At 44.3% G+C, this 20,684-nt stretch overlaps 1 protein-coding gene across 1 annotated transcript in view; it reads right to left on the reverse strand.

The window, feature by feature from the left end:
- The window catches only part of LAMC1 (laminin subunit gamma 1), a 123,486-nt gene that overhangs the window by 39,185 nt on the left and 63,617 nt on the right, over positions 1–20,684 (reverse strand). The window contains exons 2-3 of the mRNA XM_055419128.2: positions 6,878–7,182; positions 1,895–2,025 (exon numbers count right to left, since the gene is read on the reverse strand). Of these exons, the coding sequence (XP_055275103.2) occupies positions 1,895–2,025; positions 6,878–7,182 (436 nt within the window). The remainder of the gene's footprint in view (positions 1–1,894; positions 2,026–6,877; positions 7,183–20,684) is intronic.

The following is a 20,684-nucleotide window of genomic DNA, read 5'->3' on the forward strand; positions in this document are numbered from 1 at the left end:
GCTCCACAGCTTCAAGCACCACTTAATAACACACTCAAACACTTCTGAAATATCTACAGTGCACTAGGATGAATCCCAAATTGTACCTCCAGCTTGCCTCTTTCTTCCAAGCTGCTGTCCTTGACTGCTACACAAATGTAAGGTCCTCCACGACGTGAAGCTTCCATTTTATAACTGAACTCACCATCTCGCCAAATGAGCTCGTCTTTTCCGTTTATATTGTTATAAATTGGTACCACCGTTCTCCTGAACACTAAACCTTCAAATCTTCTCTGACTAAAATCCTGATAATTCTTCCTTCACAAAATGCACCTAAATGTTCCTTTCTACTCTGTTGTCACCACCCCAAAGTCAGGCATTTGTCACCTAACACCTAGATGACAGCATCATAACAGGAATATAAAATTCTCTCAATCATACTCTACTTTCACTCTGCCTGCAGCTCATCTTCCTAATCTACTGTTCTTATATCAGAGCCCTACTCCAAAAGAGTACATGATTTCTCACTGGTTATAGCTTCCATCAGCTTCCCCTGAGCATCAATCCCACACCAGGAACATAGCATACAAAAATCATGTTTCTGCTCTGGAGACTTCATAGGCTAATACAAGGAGAAGTCAGTCCAAGATTCTTGGCCCACTGTCTAAGGTCCCTGGCTATCAAACTCTCTCTGGTTTACAACTCTACAAATTCATGTAAGATGTTCCTTCCATCAAGGAGATTTAGATTCTTTCAACTCTAAACTTTTGCTCACAACATGTCCATCCTCCTGCACCCAACCCAGACATCCTCTCTCCTTATCTAAACCCTACCTATTCTTCGAGGCCTAGCTTAGATTAGATCTGCTTCTCTAGCCTGACTGTCCTGTAAGCATTCTCTGACATATGACATCTCTTTATCTAAAGCATATGACTGTACTAGCATTTAACTTTTCACGCATTCACATAGCGCCTGCCTCATTCATCTGCAGGATCCTAGAAGGTCAGGTCCTTCTCAGAAGGTGAGTGTCAGTCCCACACTTTCTCAGTAGCTTCACAGTGCCTGTCATAGGGCTTTGCATTTAAATGCTCAATAAGAATTCACTAATGTGTTGATGGGTCCCATCACTTCATGGGAAATAGATGGAGAAACAGTGGAAACAGTGTCAAGACTTTATTTTTGGAGGGCTCCAAAAATCACTGCAGATGGTGATTGCAGCCATGAAATTAAAAGACACTTGCTCCTTGGAAGGAAAGTTATGACCAACCTAGATAGTGTATTAAAAAGCAGAGATATTACTTTGCCAACCAAGGTCCCGTCTAGTCAAGGCTATGGTTTTTCCCGTGGTCATGTATGGATGTGAGAGTTGGACTGTGAAGAAAGCTGATCGCCGAAGAATTGATGCTTTTGAACTGTGGTGTTGGAGAAGACTCTTGAGAGTCCCTTGAACTGCTAGGAGATCCAACCAGTCCATCCTAAAGGAGATCAGTTCTGGGTGTTCATTGGAAGGACTGATGCTGAGGCTGAAACTCCAATACTTTGGCCACCTCATGCGAAGAGATGACTCATTGGAAAAGAGGGTTTGGGGGCAGGAGGAGAAGGGGACGACAGAGGATGAGATGGCTGGATGGCATCACCGACTTGACGCACATGAGTTTGGGTGAACTCCGGGAGTTGGTGATGGACAGGGAGGCCTGACGTGCTGCGATTCATGGGGAAAGGTCAGACAGAGTCGGACACGACTGAGCGACTGAACTGAACGTGTTGATTGGACAAGGTTTTAGAAAACCTAGTTACTTTGTTTCCAGGATAAGGAGGTCTAACAACATTACTAATGCGGTTGTAAACAAGTGGCTAGATTCACTCCTACACCAAAGCTTCTATGGCTTTCAAGGTTATTTAATGGCTTACTTACCTACCACCCACAGCAAAATCAGAGATTGCATAATAATAGGATTTGAGAACTTTGGGGTCGTTAAACACTTCATCTCCAAAAGTGTTCAGGCGATTAAGAGTGACTCTGATGTCAGTGGCCGTTACCCATTCCTGTCAGAAAATAAAAACACAGAAAAGATGGTAAAGGCACTGAACAGAAGAGACATGTGTGTGACAAAATCTCCTGAACAGTTAATGTGCCGTTTAACTCACGTCTTCTTCTGGCGTTAAATCTATTACACTACTCAAAGACTTCCTTTAATATCCTTATATGTTTCTCCTTGACTCTTCCCTTCTTGGATCTAAGTTGTTACTTCACCACTCAGAATCCCCCAAGGCAGAACTACTACTAGTTTCTTCACAAGGCTGTAGAAAGGCTTAAATGAAATACACTTTTCAATACTCAGCATACATTAGGTACTCAATACACATGTCCCGTCTTTCCACTCTATATCAACACCCCAAAGCCAGCCTAGAGAAGCCAACACAAGAGTTCACAAAGCGCCACAACCAAATTCAATATGCAGGTCATTGCCTCCTCCTGCCCATCTTGTTCCATCTCCCTTTCCCTTTTACCCCAACCACTACTGACAGATCTGGGAGACACACCCCAGTACAAAGCAATCAATCATTACACTGGCCTGAACCAATCAGACGTGCTCTTTTGTCCGGACCCTTCCCAAATGTCGCTTCTTGTGAGGCCTTCCCTGGCCATGCTATCTAAAACTGCCACCACTACCATGACCTCCGACTCCCTATTTCCCATCATTATTTTATTAAAACTGCCTGTTTCCATCACCACCACCTGCCCACCCCACCACTGCCACATCAGATTATAAGCTCCACAGGGCAGGAATTTTTTGTATTTGTTCACTGCTGGTTAGCATATATTTGGTGCTCAGATTAACATCCACCAAGGAGAAGACCCTTGTAAGTCCTTTAGACAGCAAGGAGATCAAACCAGTTAATCCTAAAGGAAACCAACCCTGAATATTCATTGAAAGGACTGGTGCTAAAGCTGAAGCCCCAATTCTATGGCCACCTGATGCAAAGAACTGACTCACTGGAAAAGACCCTGATGCTTGCAAACATTGAGGGCAGGAGGAGAAGGCGACAGCAGGGGATGAGATGGTTGGATGGCATCACTGACTCAATGGACATGAGTGTGAGCAAACTCAAGGAGACAGTGAGGGACAGGGAAGTCTGGCGTGCTGCAGTTCATGGGAAGGCAAAGAGTTGGACATGACCTAGCCACTGAACAACAAGCAAATGGGCAGACTGGCAGAAACTACAACTGATCAAGATGGCAGGTATATCATAATGGCAGAGGACAAGAAAGAAGGTTATACAGTTTTCCCCTATGTTTTATGAAATCTGTGTGCTTATAATAAATGCCCTTTCATTGAGCTAATTTTAGTCAGATGTTTACATCTGGGGTAATTTTAACAATGATACCGAGGAATCATGTCTGCCAGTGTCCAAGCCCTGTGTATTCCCTTTTCACACTGATTCTAGGTTGGCAAATGACTTGCTTTGGCCAAAGAAACATCAGTGAATGTGACACAAGCAGAGGATTGATATATATGCGTGCACTGGGACTTACCCTCTTGAATACTTTCACCATCACATGAAGGAGCCTAGTCTAGCCTCTTTAGGAGGTAAGATGACAGGGAGAAGATAAACCCAGCACGCATCCCAGCTGACTGGCCAGGGAGTGACCTCAGGCCAACACAGAATCATGAGAAACAAATCATGGCTGTTTAAAACCATTAGGTTTTAGAGTGGTATATTACATATCATGACCCAAAGATGCCACATCCACTTTCAGTCCTCTCCTGGGACTGCATCTCAGCATCACCAACGGAGACCTCACAAGCCAAGCGCAGAGCTGAAGGCATGTTTTCAGAAGGCTTCACATGAGACAGGGAGGCACACCCCTGATTAAGAATCACTGCTTACACCATGCCAAACACCTGGCAGATAGAACAACATAAAGAGCTCATCAAGGCTAATCTCCGTGAAGCCTCCATGTATAATTAGAAAGGAGACGAGATGGTGATTTCCCCATATCCAAACTTGGAACTCCAATAACAACTCCCACTCACAGTCACAATGTCAGGAATCTTTTAGTCGTCTGTAGTGTAAATAGCTGAACAGATCTCTGTGTTTAGCACTTGTATCTTTGACAGGCTTCAACTTTATGACAGCTTTTCTTGAATAAAAGCTTCTCAAGAGCTGAATCTGACTTTTTCTTTCACAACGGGCATCTTAAAGAAAACAAGACTCTAGAACTAGACTTTCTAGGTTTTGAATCCCAGTTCAGTGGCTAGAAACAGTGTAATTTGGGGCAAGTGATTTTATTTTTTTCTGGGCCTCTGATTCCTCATCTGTAAAATGGAGATAATAAAAGTGTCTACCTTATAGAGTTACTGGGAGAGTTAAATGTGTTAATATTTTAATGTATCTAAAGGGCTTAGAACAACACTTGGCACACTAAGGCACACTATAGTAAGTGCTATAATAAATGCTAATCATTATTATAAATCACTACATGCTCAGCAATATTCAACACTGAAACCAGGAAGGTTTCTGAGAGATCACAACTTTTACAGGGAGGCGCAAGGAGCAATGAGGGCAGGAGTCATCTGCCTCTGTACTCACTGTCAGATCGGCTACCAGTCAGATCAGTTACCCTTCCTTGGCAGCTGTATATCAGAGTCAGAGCTCTTACATCCAGAGACACATAACTGATGTTTCTGCATAATGATACCAACTGACCAAATCTATTGTGAATGCCTGCCTTTTGTCACATTTAGTCTCATGAGTTTCTGAGGCGTGAAGAATAAGAAACATCAGAACTCCTACAGCTGGGGAACTGATTTAAGACAAGTTCACAAGGCATACAGTTAGCAAAGGGGTGAGAAAACCACAGTCACATTACCTCACTGCTTTTTCCTACTGACTACATGGTCCCTCTCCAGGACAGTAAAACATAGTAACTTGTGTAGAAAGAATCAAAGCCAGGAAACATATGCCAGTTGATCACCTTAGACTTGTGGACACAGCAGGGGAAAAAGAGGGCGGGATGAACTGAGAGAGCAGCACTGACATACACTACCATGCGTAACACAGACAGCTAGTGGGAAGCTGCCATGCAACACAGCGAGCTCAGCTCAGCGCTCTGTGATGACTGGAGGGGTGGGAGGGAGGGGATGTATGTACACTTATGGCTGATTCACATTGTTGTACGGCAGAAACCCACACAACCTTGTAAAGCAATTATCCTCCAATTAAAAATAAATTTAAAAAATTTTTTTAAATGAGTATTTGTAGATCATTTCTCCCCTAGGTAATCTGTTTATTCATCTACTAGAGTCAGTTATTCTTTCTGCCATTTATTTTGAATACATTTTCCTGCCATTGAAAGAAATTTTCTGAAAGGTCTTTGCAAACATACTCACTGCTCACCAGAACCCTCAGAGTTTACCAAAATCAAGATTTATGACTCCCCCAGCAAGCAACAGAAGTACAATGGAAGGGAGGAATTGGACTCAGACAGAATATAGTCTCATCTTTTTCCACTGTCCAAAGCCACACAGCCAAATTAGACAAAGAGTCCTTGACCATAAAAAATTTCAAAGAGAGAGAAAGAGAGGCTACAAAGGCATAACGCCCAGAAAAACAGGGGCATTCCCTACTTAGAAGTCACAACAGCTCTTCATAAAGTATATGCAGCACTTGCAAACCCACATCCAGTCACAGCAAATTAACATGGGCTGCCCCCATTTAGATGTTAGCGTCAGCCACGTGACGGAAGCATCTCTGATCGGTGTGAGTGTGCTGAGGGTGGCAGGACACTCATTCGCCTCTCCAAAATCAACAGCCAGAACATAAGAAAGTCACAGACATCTAAGCAATACAGAGAGATTCCAAACTGTAGTGCATAAGGAACATGCACACAGAATTCACGAAAAAAGAACTCTGAATCGATGGCCACATAGGGACAAGTTTCTATCACCATCCTTAAGCACTACACCAGGGTAGCTAAATTCACATCTCGACATAAAAGCCAATGCCTTTAGGTGATGAAGAGTTTTCATAATGATTAGCAACAGTGCCAGACAACCAAAATTTCCTTGTAAAATAATAAAGGGGACTTGCCTGGTGGCTCAGTGATAAAGAACCCACCTGCCAATGCAGGAGACATGGGTTTGATTCCTCATCCCGGAAGATCCCACATGCCAGGAAGCAACTAAACCCATGCGCCACAACTACTGAACCTGTGCTCCGGAGCCTGGGAACCGCAACTTCTGAGCCCATGTGCTGCCACTACGGGAGCCCGCACGCCCCACAGCCCGTGCCCAGGAACAAGAGAAGGCACTGCAGTGAGAAGCCTGCACACGACAAGGAAGAGTAGCCCCCACTCATCACGACTAGAGAAGAACCCATGCAGCAACGAAGACCCAGCACAGCCAAAAAGAAATAAAAACTTTTTTAAAAATAGCAAAGGATGGTAGAGTTCTTAAACATCTTATTTCAGTTGTTCCCTCTTGCCAACATTAAAAGATAAGTCTTTTTTTTATTTTCTCAAATCAAAGAGGTAAGACAGGATACAAAAAAAAAAACAACCCAGCAGATTCATTCAAATACCCTCCTTCAAAAAGAAGGTAGAGGAGCAAAATATTTCCACTGCAAATACAGAGTTGCAAGTTAAAACTGCTCAGCATTTAAAAATATCTGTTAAGTCTACATCCCAGGATACATGTGCACGCAAGCACAAGAACAAACATCAACAGGGCGGCGGTACACTTACTAAGAGCACACAGGAGAGCAGAATAAAGTCCAGCTGTCTGTCCTGACCCTTACTCCAAAAGCAGGCCCGCGGGCCCCCACTATCATGATCTTCCCGCGCCCTGCACGTGGAACAACTCAGCGGCTGCCAGGCCGAGCTCCGGGTGCCTACCTGCAGCACAGGGCTATTGTCGAAGTTGTAGGCGCTGGGCCGTCCTTCCAGGGTTGAAAAGGCCACGTTGCCCCCAGTGAGAGGAGAAATGTCGCTGAACTCATCTGTGCACAAGGCCTGCTGCTCGTCGCCTCCCGTCCGTATGAAGCCGCGGTTTGCCTTCGAGTAGGTGTTCTCGCAGGAACCGCTGTAGTACTGGTAAGGGATCCAGGGCCCGTCCTCCCGTGTGCGCTTGTAAATGGCGAAGCTCTCCGGGCGGCTGGTGTGGAACTTAAGGCGCACGTATGTGATGTCAAATGCTTTTCCTGTGGGGGCGAACACGTGGATGTTTGTAAGTCACGCGGATGAAGCGAAGAACCCTCCTCTATCCCACTCTGCTTTGGAACTCGACAAAGACAGAGGATACAAACCACCCTATGCACACTAGACTAAGAGGGCTCCAGAACGCATGACATGCTGGCTGTGCCCAACAGGCTGTTCTCAGTCTGGAAACAGTGCGTGTTTTCCCACAGACATACGCTGTAGCTGGGCTCAGAAGCTGGCTCATAAAAGCCCATTTACGATGCGTGCTGTTGAAATTTTGCTTCCCATGAAAAATGACAGTATATATTATGTATTTATACTTGAAATGAAAGTAAAATTAAGTGAAAAAGTGCATTTTATCCTCAATGCTGTTGCTTCTGCAAAAGCTTAATTAAAAGACAGAAAGGAAAACATTTGCTAGCTTTCTTCTGGGTACTTCCAAGATTTTAAAAAACTCGTTCTTTATTCATTTTAATTTCTCTTCTTAATGCAAGAAGAGTATCATCAGGACTAATCTTTCTTTCTTTACCAGATTCTGAAGAGAAATTTGAGAGATAACATCAGGAGTTGAGTAGGAATGAAGAAAAAAAAAATTTCTCCAGTCGCTGAACAAAGACAAAAACACTGAGAGAGAGACAGAGAAGAGAAAGGCAGTTTAAAAGAGCTGTACTCAGAAGAGAATATCTGGGACGTGAGTGCCGAGCAGGGAACAACCCGGTCACTAGGTCTGGCAGCGCCGTGGGGCAGCCAGACCGGAACACGGTCTGATGGCTGGGCCAGCGTGGGTGCTGACCAGCAGGACTTCAGGTGGGTAAGAAAGGCACTGTGCAGTATGGCAGAAACCACCACAATACTGTAAAGTAATCAGCCTCCAATTAAAATAATTAATCTTAAAAAAAAGAGAAAAAAAGAAAAGATAACGTGTAAACTGGTTTTAAATGCCATTCATTCACAAGTGGGTCTTTCCATCAGTTTTTGTCAAGAAGGGTTTCTCGAGCACAACTACCTCCTCAGTCCCAGGCTGTACACTTTGGGGGACAAGATGTGTCAGACACAGGGGGTCTCTTCTGTGTGAATCAACTTCCCAGGAGGACCCCTCCTCCAGGACCGGCAGCGGAGGAGTTCCTGCACTCTCGCAAGTGTTGAGGACAGACTCCTACCATTGTCTCACTTCCTCACGCCCACTCACCCCTGTGGGGGAGTGATGCTCGTGTGTGGCCTGGAATCTCCTGTCCTCCCTCCTCTCTGCAGCTGGGCCCCCCTCACCTCTCCCTCACTCCTCAGAGCGCCCCTCCTCCGCCAGGTGGGGGAGGCCTGCTGCCACCCTGCTACTCCATCCAGGACTGAGTGGGTGAGTTCAACCTGGGTGGGGAAGTGCAGGCTGTACGTCCAGGCTCTCTTCTTCAAGTCAGTTAAAACTGATCAGACGAGCCAAATCTGACTCTATGGTCCAGATCTTAAAAGAGGGGTTTAACTGTACCCATGTACGTGAAACACATTCACGCACATAAGATCTTGAACATAAAGATGTATGCATGAAGGAAAAAAACACAGGTCTGGGTACTGCAAGACCAAAGTACAGACCCTGTGGGATCTCTAGTACTTTCTCCTCTGTAGAAATGAGGATGATACAGACACAGAGAACAGACTTGTGGTTGCCATGGGGGAGGTGGGGGTTGGGGAGGGAAAGATTTGGAGTTTTGGATTAGTAAATGCAAACTATTATGTACAGAATGGATAAATAACAGGTCCTACTTACAGCACAGGGAACTATATTCAATATCCTGTGAGAAACCATAGTGGAAGAGAATACGAAAAAGAAAAAAAATATATAACTGAATCACCACGCTGTACAGCAAAAATTAACACAATATTGTAAATCAACTATACATCAATACTTTTTTTTTTTTTTTCAAAAATAAAACAATGAGAGTGATGATCCCTCAGCCACCTATCTCGAGGAGTTGTTGGAAGGTCAAACTAAGATTCTGCATATCTGCATATACTTGATTAGTTATAAAATTGTATATAGAGTTTATATCATATATATATCCTGAATTTTATATATAGTCATGAAATTGTATATATATGTTTTTATATATAATTGTATATATAATCATGAAATTATAGCGTAAAGATAATTGTCTCTTCAATCTAGTCTGAGCTGTAAATGCTAAGGCTCTCAGGTTTTTGGTAGCATTACGGTGGTTGAACACTAGGCCAGCTGGTTGTTTCTCAGTACCATTATCAGAGGTGGCTCAGTGGTAAAGAATCTGCCTGCCAAGCATGAGACCTGGGTTTGATCCCTGGGTCAGGAAGATCCTCTGGAGAGGGAAATGGCAACCCACTCCAGTATTCTTGGCATGGAAAATCCCATGGAGCCTGGTGGGCTAGAATCCATGGGGTCACAAAGAGTTGGATATGACTTAGCAACTAAACAGCTGCTGCTGCTGCTAAGTCACTTCAGTCGTGTCCGACTCTGTGTGACCCCATAGACGGAAGCCCACCAGGCTTCCCCATCCCTGGGATTCTCCAGGCAAGAACACTGGAGTGGGTTGCCATTTCCTTCTCCAATGTGTGAAAGTAAAAAGTGAAAGTGAAGTCGCTCAGTCGTGTCCAACCCTTATAGAAGCATACAAATAGAAAGCATTACTATAAGACAGTACAGAAGAGAATTCGTGAACTAGGATCCTGGAGATGTTCACACACAAAAGCCTGATTGCACAAGGGCCTACCTGATAAAGTTGCCAAAGAACAGAACACAAACCTGGACCTTCTACCTAGGAAGCAGTATAACACTGTGGACACAGGTCATGCAAATACAGCTTACAACACTCCCGTTCAGTTCAGTTCAATTCAGTTCAGTCGCTCAGTCGTGTCCAACTCTCCGCGACCCCATGAATCACAGCACGCCAGGCCTCCCTGTCCATCACCAACTCCCAGAGTTCACTCAGACTCATGTCCATCGAGTTGGTGATGCCATCCATCCATCTCATTCTCTGTTGTCCCCTTCTCCTCCCGCCCCCAATCCCTCCCAGCATCAGAGTCTTTTCCAGTGAGTCAAATCGTCACACGAGGTGGCCAAAGTATTGGAGCTTCAGTTAGAGGAGTGCAAATTGAACCTGTATCTCTATACTGGGTCAAAAATGTAAAGACGTCACCTGTGAATGAGGGCGAGGTTATAATACAGGATCAATGGCATTCCAGAGACTATCTAAAACATTCTGGAATGGTAAAACAATTTAGTTACTCATGAGTACGTGGCTTGGGATGTTCAAAGGCTTACTCACTAATCTTTGGATTATAGATTACCCTTGCTTTTCTATTCTGACTACATTTCTGCGACTTCATTGTCTTTTAGCAACCCAATCTGCAGGAGGATGGATCAAAGAAGAGAAGGTAAAATGGATCTGGGTATCCAGTGTCCCAGACAAACATCTGCACCACAAAGCCACACGCTGAAAGAAACAGGAATATGTGGTCACTCAGTGTCGGCATGGAACATCAGAAAAGCAACTCTGCTAGCATTAAGCTCTGAAGCAGCCTAGCTTGCTGGCACTGGCCCTGTCTCCCCACGCCTCATTTTCAGAGCTGCTTTTTTCATTCTAACTTTCAGCTGCGGTTGAAAGAGGTGGCAGTCTGTGGCTATCTGGAAAGGAGGCTCCCACATTCCACACAAGATGGACACATGCATGACATTTGGTGTTGCGGCCAACCCAGTCGTGGATGCCAACCACTGCAATTCCATGTGATGAATGCTACGATGGAGAAGGACATGAGGTTTGGAGAGCCTGGAGGAAAGTCACCTCACCCACATTTATGAGGTCAAGAAACATTTTCGAGAGGAAGTGACATCTAAACCCAAGACCTGAGAAATGCAGAGAGATTAGCTAGGCCAATAGAGGCCAGTCGTCCAGGCAGATGGAACAGAGGACACAGGACACAGAGGGCTGGAGTACAGCTAGGACTGGGGAGGGTGGCTGGAGACAAGGCAGCTAGCAAGCATGGCATGCTGGGCCTGAGGCCATGCTAAAGAGCAACTTCAACTCCCACTGACAAGCCAGCTGACGGATTTACGTCAAGAAATGGATGATCAGGTTTGATTTTTAGAAAGATCATTCTGGCCACTGTGTGGCGATTAGGTTAGAAGGGACAGGACTAAAGGTGGGAAGAACTGTTAGAAAGATGTGGCAATAATCCTGGCTAATAGTGGCTGAACTCAATACAGGGACAGCTGGAATAGATAGAAATGAATGGACTTGGGTGACATGTAGCTGTGTGTATGCATGCTTAGACTCTCAGACATACAGTTACCAGACCTCAATATCAATAATAATTTGGTAAGTGACGGAGGGAAGCAGAAGTCATTTCTGACAGCCTTCTCGACTTTTACCCTATTGACATTCAGTTTCATTGCTGAAGTTCCTTCTACGTGTTCCATAAGGCGGTAGGATTAACATTCAGTTTCCTAGTTTAAAAACAACCAAATGGAGAGACATACCACACCATCCACTGCAATAGATAACAAAGGAGGTTAGGCAAAATTGGAGGAAGGAGTGGAGGCACGATTGGGAGATGTGTTCTGTCTTGGATACACAAGATGATCCAACCAGTCCATTCTAAAGGAGATGAATCCTGGGTGTTCATTGGAAGGGCTGATGCTAAAGCTGAAACTCCAATACTCTGGCCACCTCATGCGATGAGTTGACTCACTGGAAAAGAGTCTGATGCTGGGAGGGATTGGGGGCTGGAGGAGAAGTGGACGACAGAGGACGAGATGGCTGGATGGCATCACCGACTCTGTGGACATGAGTTTGAGTGAACTCCGGGAGTTGGTGATGGACAGGGAGGCCTGGCGTGCTGTGATTCATGGGGTCACAAAGAGTCGGACCTGACTGAGCGACTGAACTGAATTGAACTGATGGTCCCCGAGACAAGAAAAAAAACGTCTGGTAGGGAGTTGGATTGAATGATCTGAAGGCCCAAGAGAGACGTCTAAGATGGAGATACAGATTTGGGATTCAAGGACTTCCCTGGTGGTTCAGCAGTTAAGACTCCAAGCTTCCAATGCAGGGGGCACAGGTCCAGTCCCTGGTCGGGAAACTAAGATGCCCCACAGTGTGGCCAAAAAATTTTTCTTTTTTTTAGTTTTTTCAAAGTTAAAAGAATATCTAGGACTCATTAGCCTGCAGCTGGATAATGAAGACGTGTCCATGATTGCAACCAACGAGGGCAGGAGTGTTGAGTGAGAAGAGAGCTGACTTTGGGGATCATGCTGAAGAGCATCAACATTTAAAGCACAGCCAGAAGAAGAAGTGACAGAGGGGACTATGAAGACCAGAGGGAGGAGGGCAAGTCAGAGAGCACAAATATCATGGAAGCCAAGAGGGAAACAGATAATCAGTGGTGTTGAAATCTGCTGAGCAAGTCAAGTAAGACAACGACTAAGCAGCATCCACTAGCTTCAAGCCACAAAGAGGTCACTGCAGGGAGGTGGGAGAGGGGTTCAGGATGGGGAACACATGTACACCCGTGGCGGATTCACGTCCATGTACGGCAAAACCACCACAATATTGTAAAGTAAATCAATTTATATTTAAAAAAAAAAAGAGGTCACTGCTGTGCTTAGTGAGGATAGTCCCACTGGCAGGGATCTTACTGAACTGGATGTGAGAACCCATGGCAGACAGGTAGTGGAAATGCAGACACAGGGAGTGCAGCCAGCCTGGTCTGACATCTCGATAAAGCGGAGGAGAAAGAGAAGACCATAAAGTTGGAGGGGTACAGGGCCAGGGGAAGATGCCCTCCTTTAAGGCGACAGAAGACACAAGGAGATACTGCTGTCGTGCTCCAGACAGCAGAAAGGGAGAGACTGTAGAAACGAGGCTGGGAAACAAGAATGTGACTCAGCACTGTGAAAGGACTGGCTCCACACGGCAAGACGCCTGCACCGTGCTTTCTACCTGAGTGCAAATGCAAGGGGTTCAGTAGGCTTTAGGGGATGGAAGTTGAAAGCATTTGAACTGATGACTATATTTTCTGTGCAGTGACAATCAAGGGTACCTGCTAAGGGGCTGAGGGCAAAGCCTGTGGGGAATGTCTGAAGAGAATGGAGACCCAAGACAGAAACTAGCAGAAAGCTAACGGGAGAGAAAGAAGACACGCGGGAGAGACAAGGCTGCCAGGTACGGGCGTGGACAACTTCGAGGAGGTGTGATTTTCTAGAGGAGCACTTAGTTCCCACTGTACAGGTGCAATGGATGGACAGTGCAGGAGGACTGGTGCTTCTTCAAGGGTTTCCCTGGCAGTCCAGTGGGTAAAACCACACTGCCACTGCAGGTGGCATAGGTTTGATCCCTGGTCAGGGAACTAAGATCCTGCATGTGAGGTGTGGCCCCAAAAATAAACAAATAAGAAAGTAAATACAGAACGTGGAGTGGAACAGTCATGGCTTGAATATTCTGTGTTATCTGGAACTACCTGTAATCATGAATAATCAAGAATTGGAAACTTAGGAGCTAGTTTTTATTTCCTTAAACAACTACAGTTGAGATCGGTCACATGCTTGTTCACACTCTCTTCTCTCTCATTACACTTCCCTGCTCCTCATCTGTCCATCCCACTCATTTCACAGGAGACAGAGCAAGAAGGTCTCATTCCTCTACCATTTAATATAAAAAGAGGACTAGCTCCATGTTTTTCCAGTCCAATGACAGCTACTATATTATCTTCACAACGTGGGGGCACACGAAAGTAGACAATATGACTTCAAAGTAAAGGAGCCAAGCCAAGCAATGAGAAAATCAGTAAGATTTTGTCTGGAAAGTATTCCAGACACTATACAGCTAGAAGGTCTTCCCCCTTCACCTCGCTTTCACGCATATGAAGACTAACCCTGGATATTCACACCCTCAAGAAAATATTTAGCTTGTGAATGTTCTGCTGTCTCCCACCCTCACCCCTCGCTGCCACATTCCTTCCATAAACAAAAAGACTCAAGTGCAGATGTTCAGAACCAAACACACAAAGTTAACTAATACTTCCTGCTCTGAACCCTACAGTGCATGTGGCCAAGGGATTGACAGACGAGGAAGGGACCACAGCCTGGACAATGAGAATCCAGCCTCTGTTCACACAGGGTCGAGCCAAGGAATTCTGCGTCAGCCTCCTCCATGGTGAAGTATTTCTCATCTCTCTGAGTAGGGGAGAAACCATTCCTGTCTCAGAACTGGAGTCAAGTACTGACTGCGGTGGAACATGAATGCTTCTCTGTTATGTGCGGCTCAGAGAATTCCATGGGGACGTTGTGCAATAGCGTCCCTTACAGAGAAGTAATGAACGACAATGGACGTTCAGAGCTGCACGGAATTTCAACATGCCCTTGCATGGCCTGTACTAGAACAGAACGAGCTCATTCTGAAGTATCGTATTAGGAGTCACTGATCCACTGCTGTTCTTATATGCTCTCTCCTCAAGATCAGAAAGTGACTGCTCTCTTTGCAGTCAGCCTTGATCTGAGATAGACATGCACACGTGCTTAGTTGTGTCCGACTCTCTGCAACTCTCTGGACTGTAGCCTGCCAGTTCCTCTTGTCCATGGAGTTTTCTATGCAAGGATACTGGAGTGGGTTGCCATTTCCGATACCAGGGGATCATCCCGACCCAGGGATCAAACCCATGTCTCCTGCATCTCCTGCACTGGCAGGCAGATTCTTTACCACTAGGGCCACCTGGGAGTACGAAACTTTAATGAGGTTGGAGCACAGAAAGTCGATTAGAGACGGGAGATATTTAGGCTACTAAAGGGGAGTCTCCAAACAGTTAACACAAACAGTAGTCGCAGAAAACAACTACTTGACAACGTTTCCAATTTTGTTAGGATAACTGCTGGCTGAAGCAGGAGTTCCCAGGACAACGTGTACAGCTGCATACCAGCTGTTATTGTTCCACCTCAGCAGACAGATTGTACAAATACGGCCTCGCCAATCAAGATGACCCAGGGCCAAGTTAATGCTGAATGTGGGATCCTCAAGTGGACACAGATGGGTGATCAGAAAGCATGGAGAGGAACCATCAAGCACAGACAGAATGTGTTGGGAGGTGATCTGGGTACATGGAGTCAATCCAACTGTCAGGAGACTCAGCCCTAATTGCCTGCTGAGAGGCTAGTTTCTGTGGCTCAATTCTCATCTTCAAAATAGATCGTCTTTAAAAACTTCTTATCCTGCTCCTGTTATGCCCTCTCTCTTGTCAATCAGCTAAATGCCAACAGTGTAAGTGGACAGTCCCACAGGAACTGCAACTGAATTAGCACAACTAACAAAGGAGGACAAGTAACATCCTCAGCTTTCCATGAAATGGTTCTTTCACTGGATTTATTAAAACAAATGCAGCAGCATCCACAACTGGAGAAAGCATCCCTTTCAAATGAATAAACAAAGCGTTCAAATTTCCAAGTACATGCAGAAGGCACATTCCATCACATACGAGCCCATCATGACAGAAAGACAGGCTGAGATGAGTGGCGCTGGGATACAGACAGTTTCCATTCCAAGCTGTCGTGGGGAAACGGAACAAAGCAGGTGGGTAAAATAGACAAAGTGAAGATAACCATTTTAGAATTTTTTTAAAAGTTCATAAAATTCTCTACCACAGGCTATGTATTAGAAATAATGGTATGGCTATAACAAGAAAGCTAAGGAGAAAACTCGAGTTTTAAAATGGATTGGCATGATTTGGGAGAACATAAACCCCTCATCTCTTGGGGAAACTAGATTTTTCCCTAAAGGACCAAATTTAAAGTTCAAGGCAAACAAGACAGTTTTACTCTCTCCCTATCACCTGCTAAACTTCTACTTAGCATGACTGCTGAATAAGACCATGGGCACTAACTGAGTATAGCAATCCTCAAAAACTAAAATCCGGCCTGTGTTCCCCAATGATAATATCCAAAAATGCTACATACTCTTCAGCAAATTGAAGGGTCAAAACTGATTTGCTTTACACACTAAATAAATATGAAATCATCATACAATTATTACATGAACAGAAAGAATTCTTAACTGAACACTAGAACATCAAACACTTTTGGAAGGTAATTTCAAAAAAGGTGCAAATTACTGTTAAGAGGTTACAGATATTTTCCTTTACTGAAACATCAGATAAATGTATCTCAATTTGTATATCCTGCCATTTTATTTGAATTTGTTACCAGAAGAGACAAGATTTCCAAGTGAAATTTCAAGCCAAGAACTGGGCATATGACTTATTAACCCAAACCTCACGCTCGCAGACTCAATACCAGCCCTAATTCAGGCTAGTAGGTCACAAGCATGCCTGAAATCTTTGAGCCAAGCTAAAGGAATGAAGCCAGGATTTACTCCTACTCGTCCAAGCCGAGGCAAAAAAATCCACTCTGCCGAACATCAGAGTTCTAAACTACAAGGAACTGAGTGATGTGTAAGATTTAATGGAATCACATAAAGAAAGTAGTTAACTGTAATACTAAAGAAATAAACAGGCAATGAAATGTAAGTTCCATAAATAAAACCCATACTTTAATATTTTTTAAGACATGAAAAAGACGTCTAATTGTTCAAGGCATGAAAAGGAAAAAAGACACCAGTTTTATGGGTAGCTATCTCTTGCTCTGTGACATCTGTACACTATTGAGATCTGAGTATTTTTGACTACCAACCCTAGCAGAAGACTGAAGAACTGTAAATCAATAGAAAGAAAATCTGATTGGCAAAAATAAGAGATTCTAATATAGTCATAGACTAGGATAATTTCCAATAAATCCTCCCCACACACAAAAAGTCACAAAAAGTTAGCCCATAGCGTACTTTTATTCATTCAATAACTACTTGCTAAGTGAATTTAAGTTAACAGTCCATCATGACAAGCTATTTAGAAACCCAGTCCTTCATTTTGCTAGAATGCCTTTTACCCTCCAGGTTTAGTCTTAAATTCAGCTCTCTGTGCCTCCAGATCATAAACTATTTGTATATCTGTCCTCAGTGGAAGAAACAATTACAAATACCATAAAATATCTTAAGTACTAAAATGTCTTTCTCGGTTTTCACAATAGTGTAATTTCTTACCACAGTCACCTACTAGATCAGTTAATAGCCATAACTGGTGTTAATAACTGCAAGTCCAAATTCTCCCATTCACTCCTCAAATATCTGCTGGGCACCTATGATGCCACTGTCCTAGGCACTATTCCAGGCACTGGGGCTACAGCAGAAAAGCAGACAGACAAGGTCCCGACTTAGTGGGGCTTACAATGCAGTAAGGAGTGGGAGTGAGTCAGGGAGAGACAAAAAACAAAAATACAAACGAAAATCCTGTGTGTCAGATGATAAACGACATGACAAAGAAAAAACAAGGGACAGAAAGCACGGGAATGGAGCGGCATTTAATGCAGTGTCAGAGATGGCCTCACCGATGTAGATAAGGTGACGTTCTGGGAAAGCATGAAGAAGTGAGGAGGCATCTGGGGGAAGAATATGACAGGAAGGACACACCTGAGGCAGGTGTGCTGGCCAGTTCCAGGGAAGGATGAAGAGGTCAGTGTGGCTGAAGTAAGACTGAACTAGAGGGAAAGGACGGGGGATGAGGTCAGAGAAGCTGAGGGAAGGGAGAGACTGCCGAGCGTGCCAGCCTTTAGGCCATTGTAAGACACTGAGATGAAAACCCACTGGAGGATCCTGCACGAGGGAGTAACATGATCTCACTACTCGTTTAAAAGGATCACTCTGGCTCCTTTATTGACAGGACTATGAAGGGGAGTACAGAGAGACAAGAAGGCTAGTTGGGGGGTTTTGCAATCTCCCCGGTTGGAGATAACAGCAGTGTAGTCCAGGGTGGTGGCAGCAAGCAGTGATCAGATTCTGACTGTATTCTGAGGGTAGACCAGATCAGTTACTGATGTACTGGACACGGGGTGTAAGCTGTGGCAGCTATGAAGATCAAGCTGTCATTTACTGAGACAGCAAAGAAGAGGGTAAGAACAAGTGTAGGGTTGGGGAGCAAGGAAACTGGGAGTTCAGTTCTGGATATTTTAAGTTTGAAATGCTAATGAAACATCTGAGTGAAGATTTCAAGTCAGCTACTACGATATACAAGTCTGGATTGCAGGGAGAGGTGCAAGCTAGAGAGAGAAATCTGAAAGCCATGAGTCAGACAGACAGTACTCAAAGTGGCGGCATTAGATGACAACACCTACAGAATGACTTGCTAGGTACAGAACCGGGTCTTGGGACATACCAACTTTCAGAGAAGGGGGAGGTAGGGAGGATTCAACACAGGAGACTCAAGAGGGACAGTCACTGAAGCAGAAAGAGAATCAACAGAGCAGAATTCCAGAAGCCAAGTTAAAAAAAAACTTTTCAAGAATAAAAGAATGATCGACTGAGTCAAATGCTTCTGAAAAGGTGAGAAAGATGAAAACTGAGTGTTGGCCACTGGATTTCACTGATTACTGCTGACCTTGACAGCAGATGGACTGGCAGAATGACAGGGATGAAAGCCAGAGAATGTTGAGGGGGTGGGGAGGACAGAGGCTGGAGACAGCCAATAAAGACATTTTTCCAAATAATTCTGCTACGAAGAAATGGGGTGGTAAACAGAGGGGAGAAGAGAGGGTTCAGGAAGAAATCACTTTCTTGTCCAGGAAGACAGTACATGTTATGGTGATGGGACTGATCCAGTGCAGCAGCTGAGTTTACACGGAACAGTGAGGACCATCTCTAGTGTCATGTAGATAGATTAGAGTGGGAAAAGAGACCTACTCTGGTGCACAGTGAAGTTCTGTGAGCCTTTCCAAAAATTTCCAAAAATCTTCTCAAGAAAGAAGAAATAATGGAATTAACAGGATCACTAAATACCTAGATTAAAAAAAAGTTATCTGGTACAAACTGTTATATATAGGATGGATAAACAATGACGCCCTACTGTATAGCACAGGGAACTATATTCAATATCCTGTGATAAACCATAATGGAAAAGAATATAAAAAAGGAAGTATATACATGTATAACTGAATCACTATGATGGACAGCAGAAATTAATACAACGTTATGAATCAACTATACCGGAATAAACTTTTTTAGAAACCTAATCTGGTACCCAAACAGTTCAAAGACCACAGGAGCTCTGGAAGGCCTTCCCCAGTAGAGCCAGCCCAGATGGAGACTTTTTGCTACAGCTGTCTCATAACCTAGCCCACAGTAAGGTACCAGACTAGTTGCTAGAATCAATCAGAAAATTTCTGAGAAAATGAAAATTGTTAAGCTTCATCCCCAGATGTTCCATTTTGGTAGGTTCGGGGTGAATTCCCCAAATCTGCATTTTGGAGAAGGAAATCTCAACCCACTCCAGTGTTCTTGACTGGAGAATCCCAGGGACGGCAGAGCCTGGTGGGCTGCTGTCTGTAGGGTCGCACAGAGTCAGACATGACTCAAGTGACTTAGCAGGTGATTTTTATGTACGTTTGAAAAAATACTTACTATAAACTCACCTCATCCTAGTTGTCACCCTTTGAAGTTTTAGGAAGGAAAGGTTCTGCCCCCTGTGATACACTGTAGAATGAATTCTGGCACTCAGGAGAGGGGGCTTCCACTTTCAAGTCATGTATTTTAAGGTGAAATTTACTGCAAGTGTTAACTGTACAGGCAGAAGCAGTGAACCAGAATAATAGCGGTCTATCTTCTTGCAGACACAGACAGATGTTAAACTGCTCAGGGGCTGCTCACTCCATAGCCAAGAAGGCTTGGGGTGACTGGACCAGGTGAACCCAAGCTCCACAACATTCTTCTCCATGCCAATTTCCTTTGTCATTCAACCTGTATCCTCAAGGCCCTATTTCCCAGGCAAGTAGAAATAAACACTCGATTTTAAGAAAACCCACCTACTACTGGAAGTTTCACACCGCTATTCTTCTCATGGAGATGTGTGTGTGTGTTAGTCGTTCAGTCATGTCTGACTCTTTACGACCCCATGGGGTTTAGCCCACCAGGCTCTTCCATCCACGGGATTTTCCAGGCAAGAATACTGAAGTTGGGTTGCCATCCCTTCTCCAGGGGCTCTTTCTGACCCAGGGACTGACCCCAGGTCTCCTGCATAGCAGGCAGACTCTTTACCGCCTGAGCCACCAGGGACCTGATTCTCTGTAAATCAGGTCAAGATTCTCTGTAATCCAAATTCTCCAACCCCTCTAGTCTCCGTCCCTTCTTCCTCCTCCCAACAATTACTTAACAGTTTATAAAAGGATAGACCACCAACAGTTCTCAATGGCAAGAACAAATCTGGAAGCAAAGAGTTAACTTCTGCTTCAGTACACTCAAAAAGATAAGAAAACACTTTTTCTTCTTTGTCTAGAAGCCTAGACTTGTTTAATCCCAGTCTGTGTTGGCATTTTCAGGGAGAGTGTTACATTCTGTTGGTTAAAGACCAATGTAGAAATATTTACTTTTCAGAGAAGAAATTTCAGGTATTTATT

This window comes from Moschus berezovskii, chromosome 17, assembly GCF_049115385.1.
Source record: "Moschus berezovskii isolate FMDL1 chromosome 17, NW_MosBer_1.0, whole genome shotgun sequence".
Classification (NCBI taxonomy): domain Eukaryota; kingdom Metazoa; phylum Chordata; class Mammalia; order Artiodactyla; family Moschidae; genus Moschus; species Moschus berezovskii.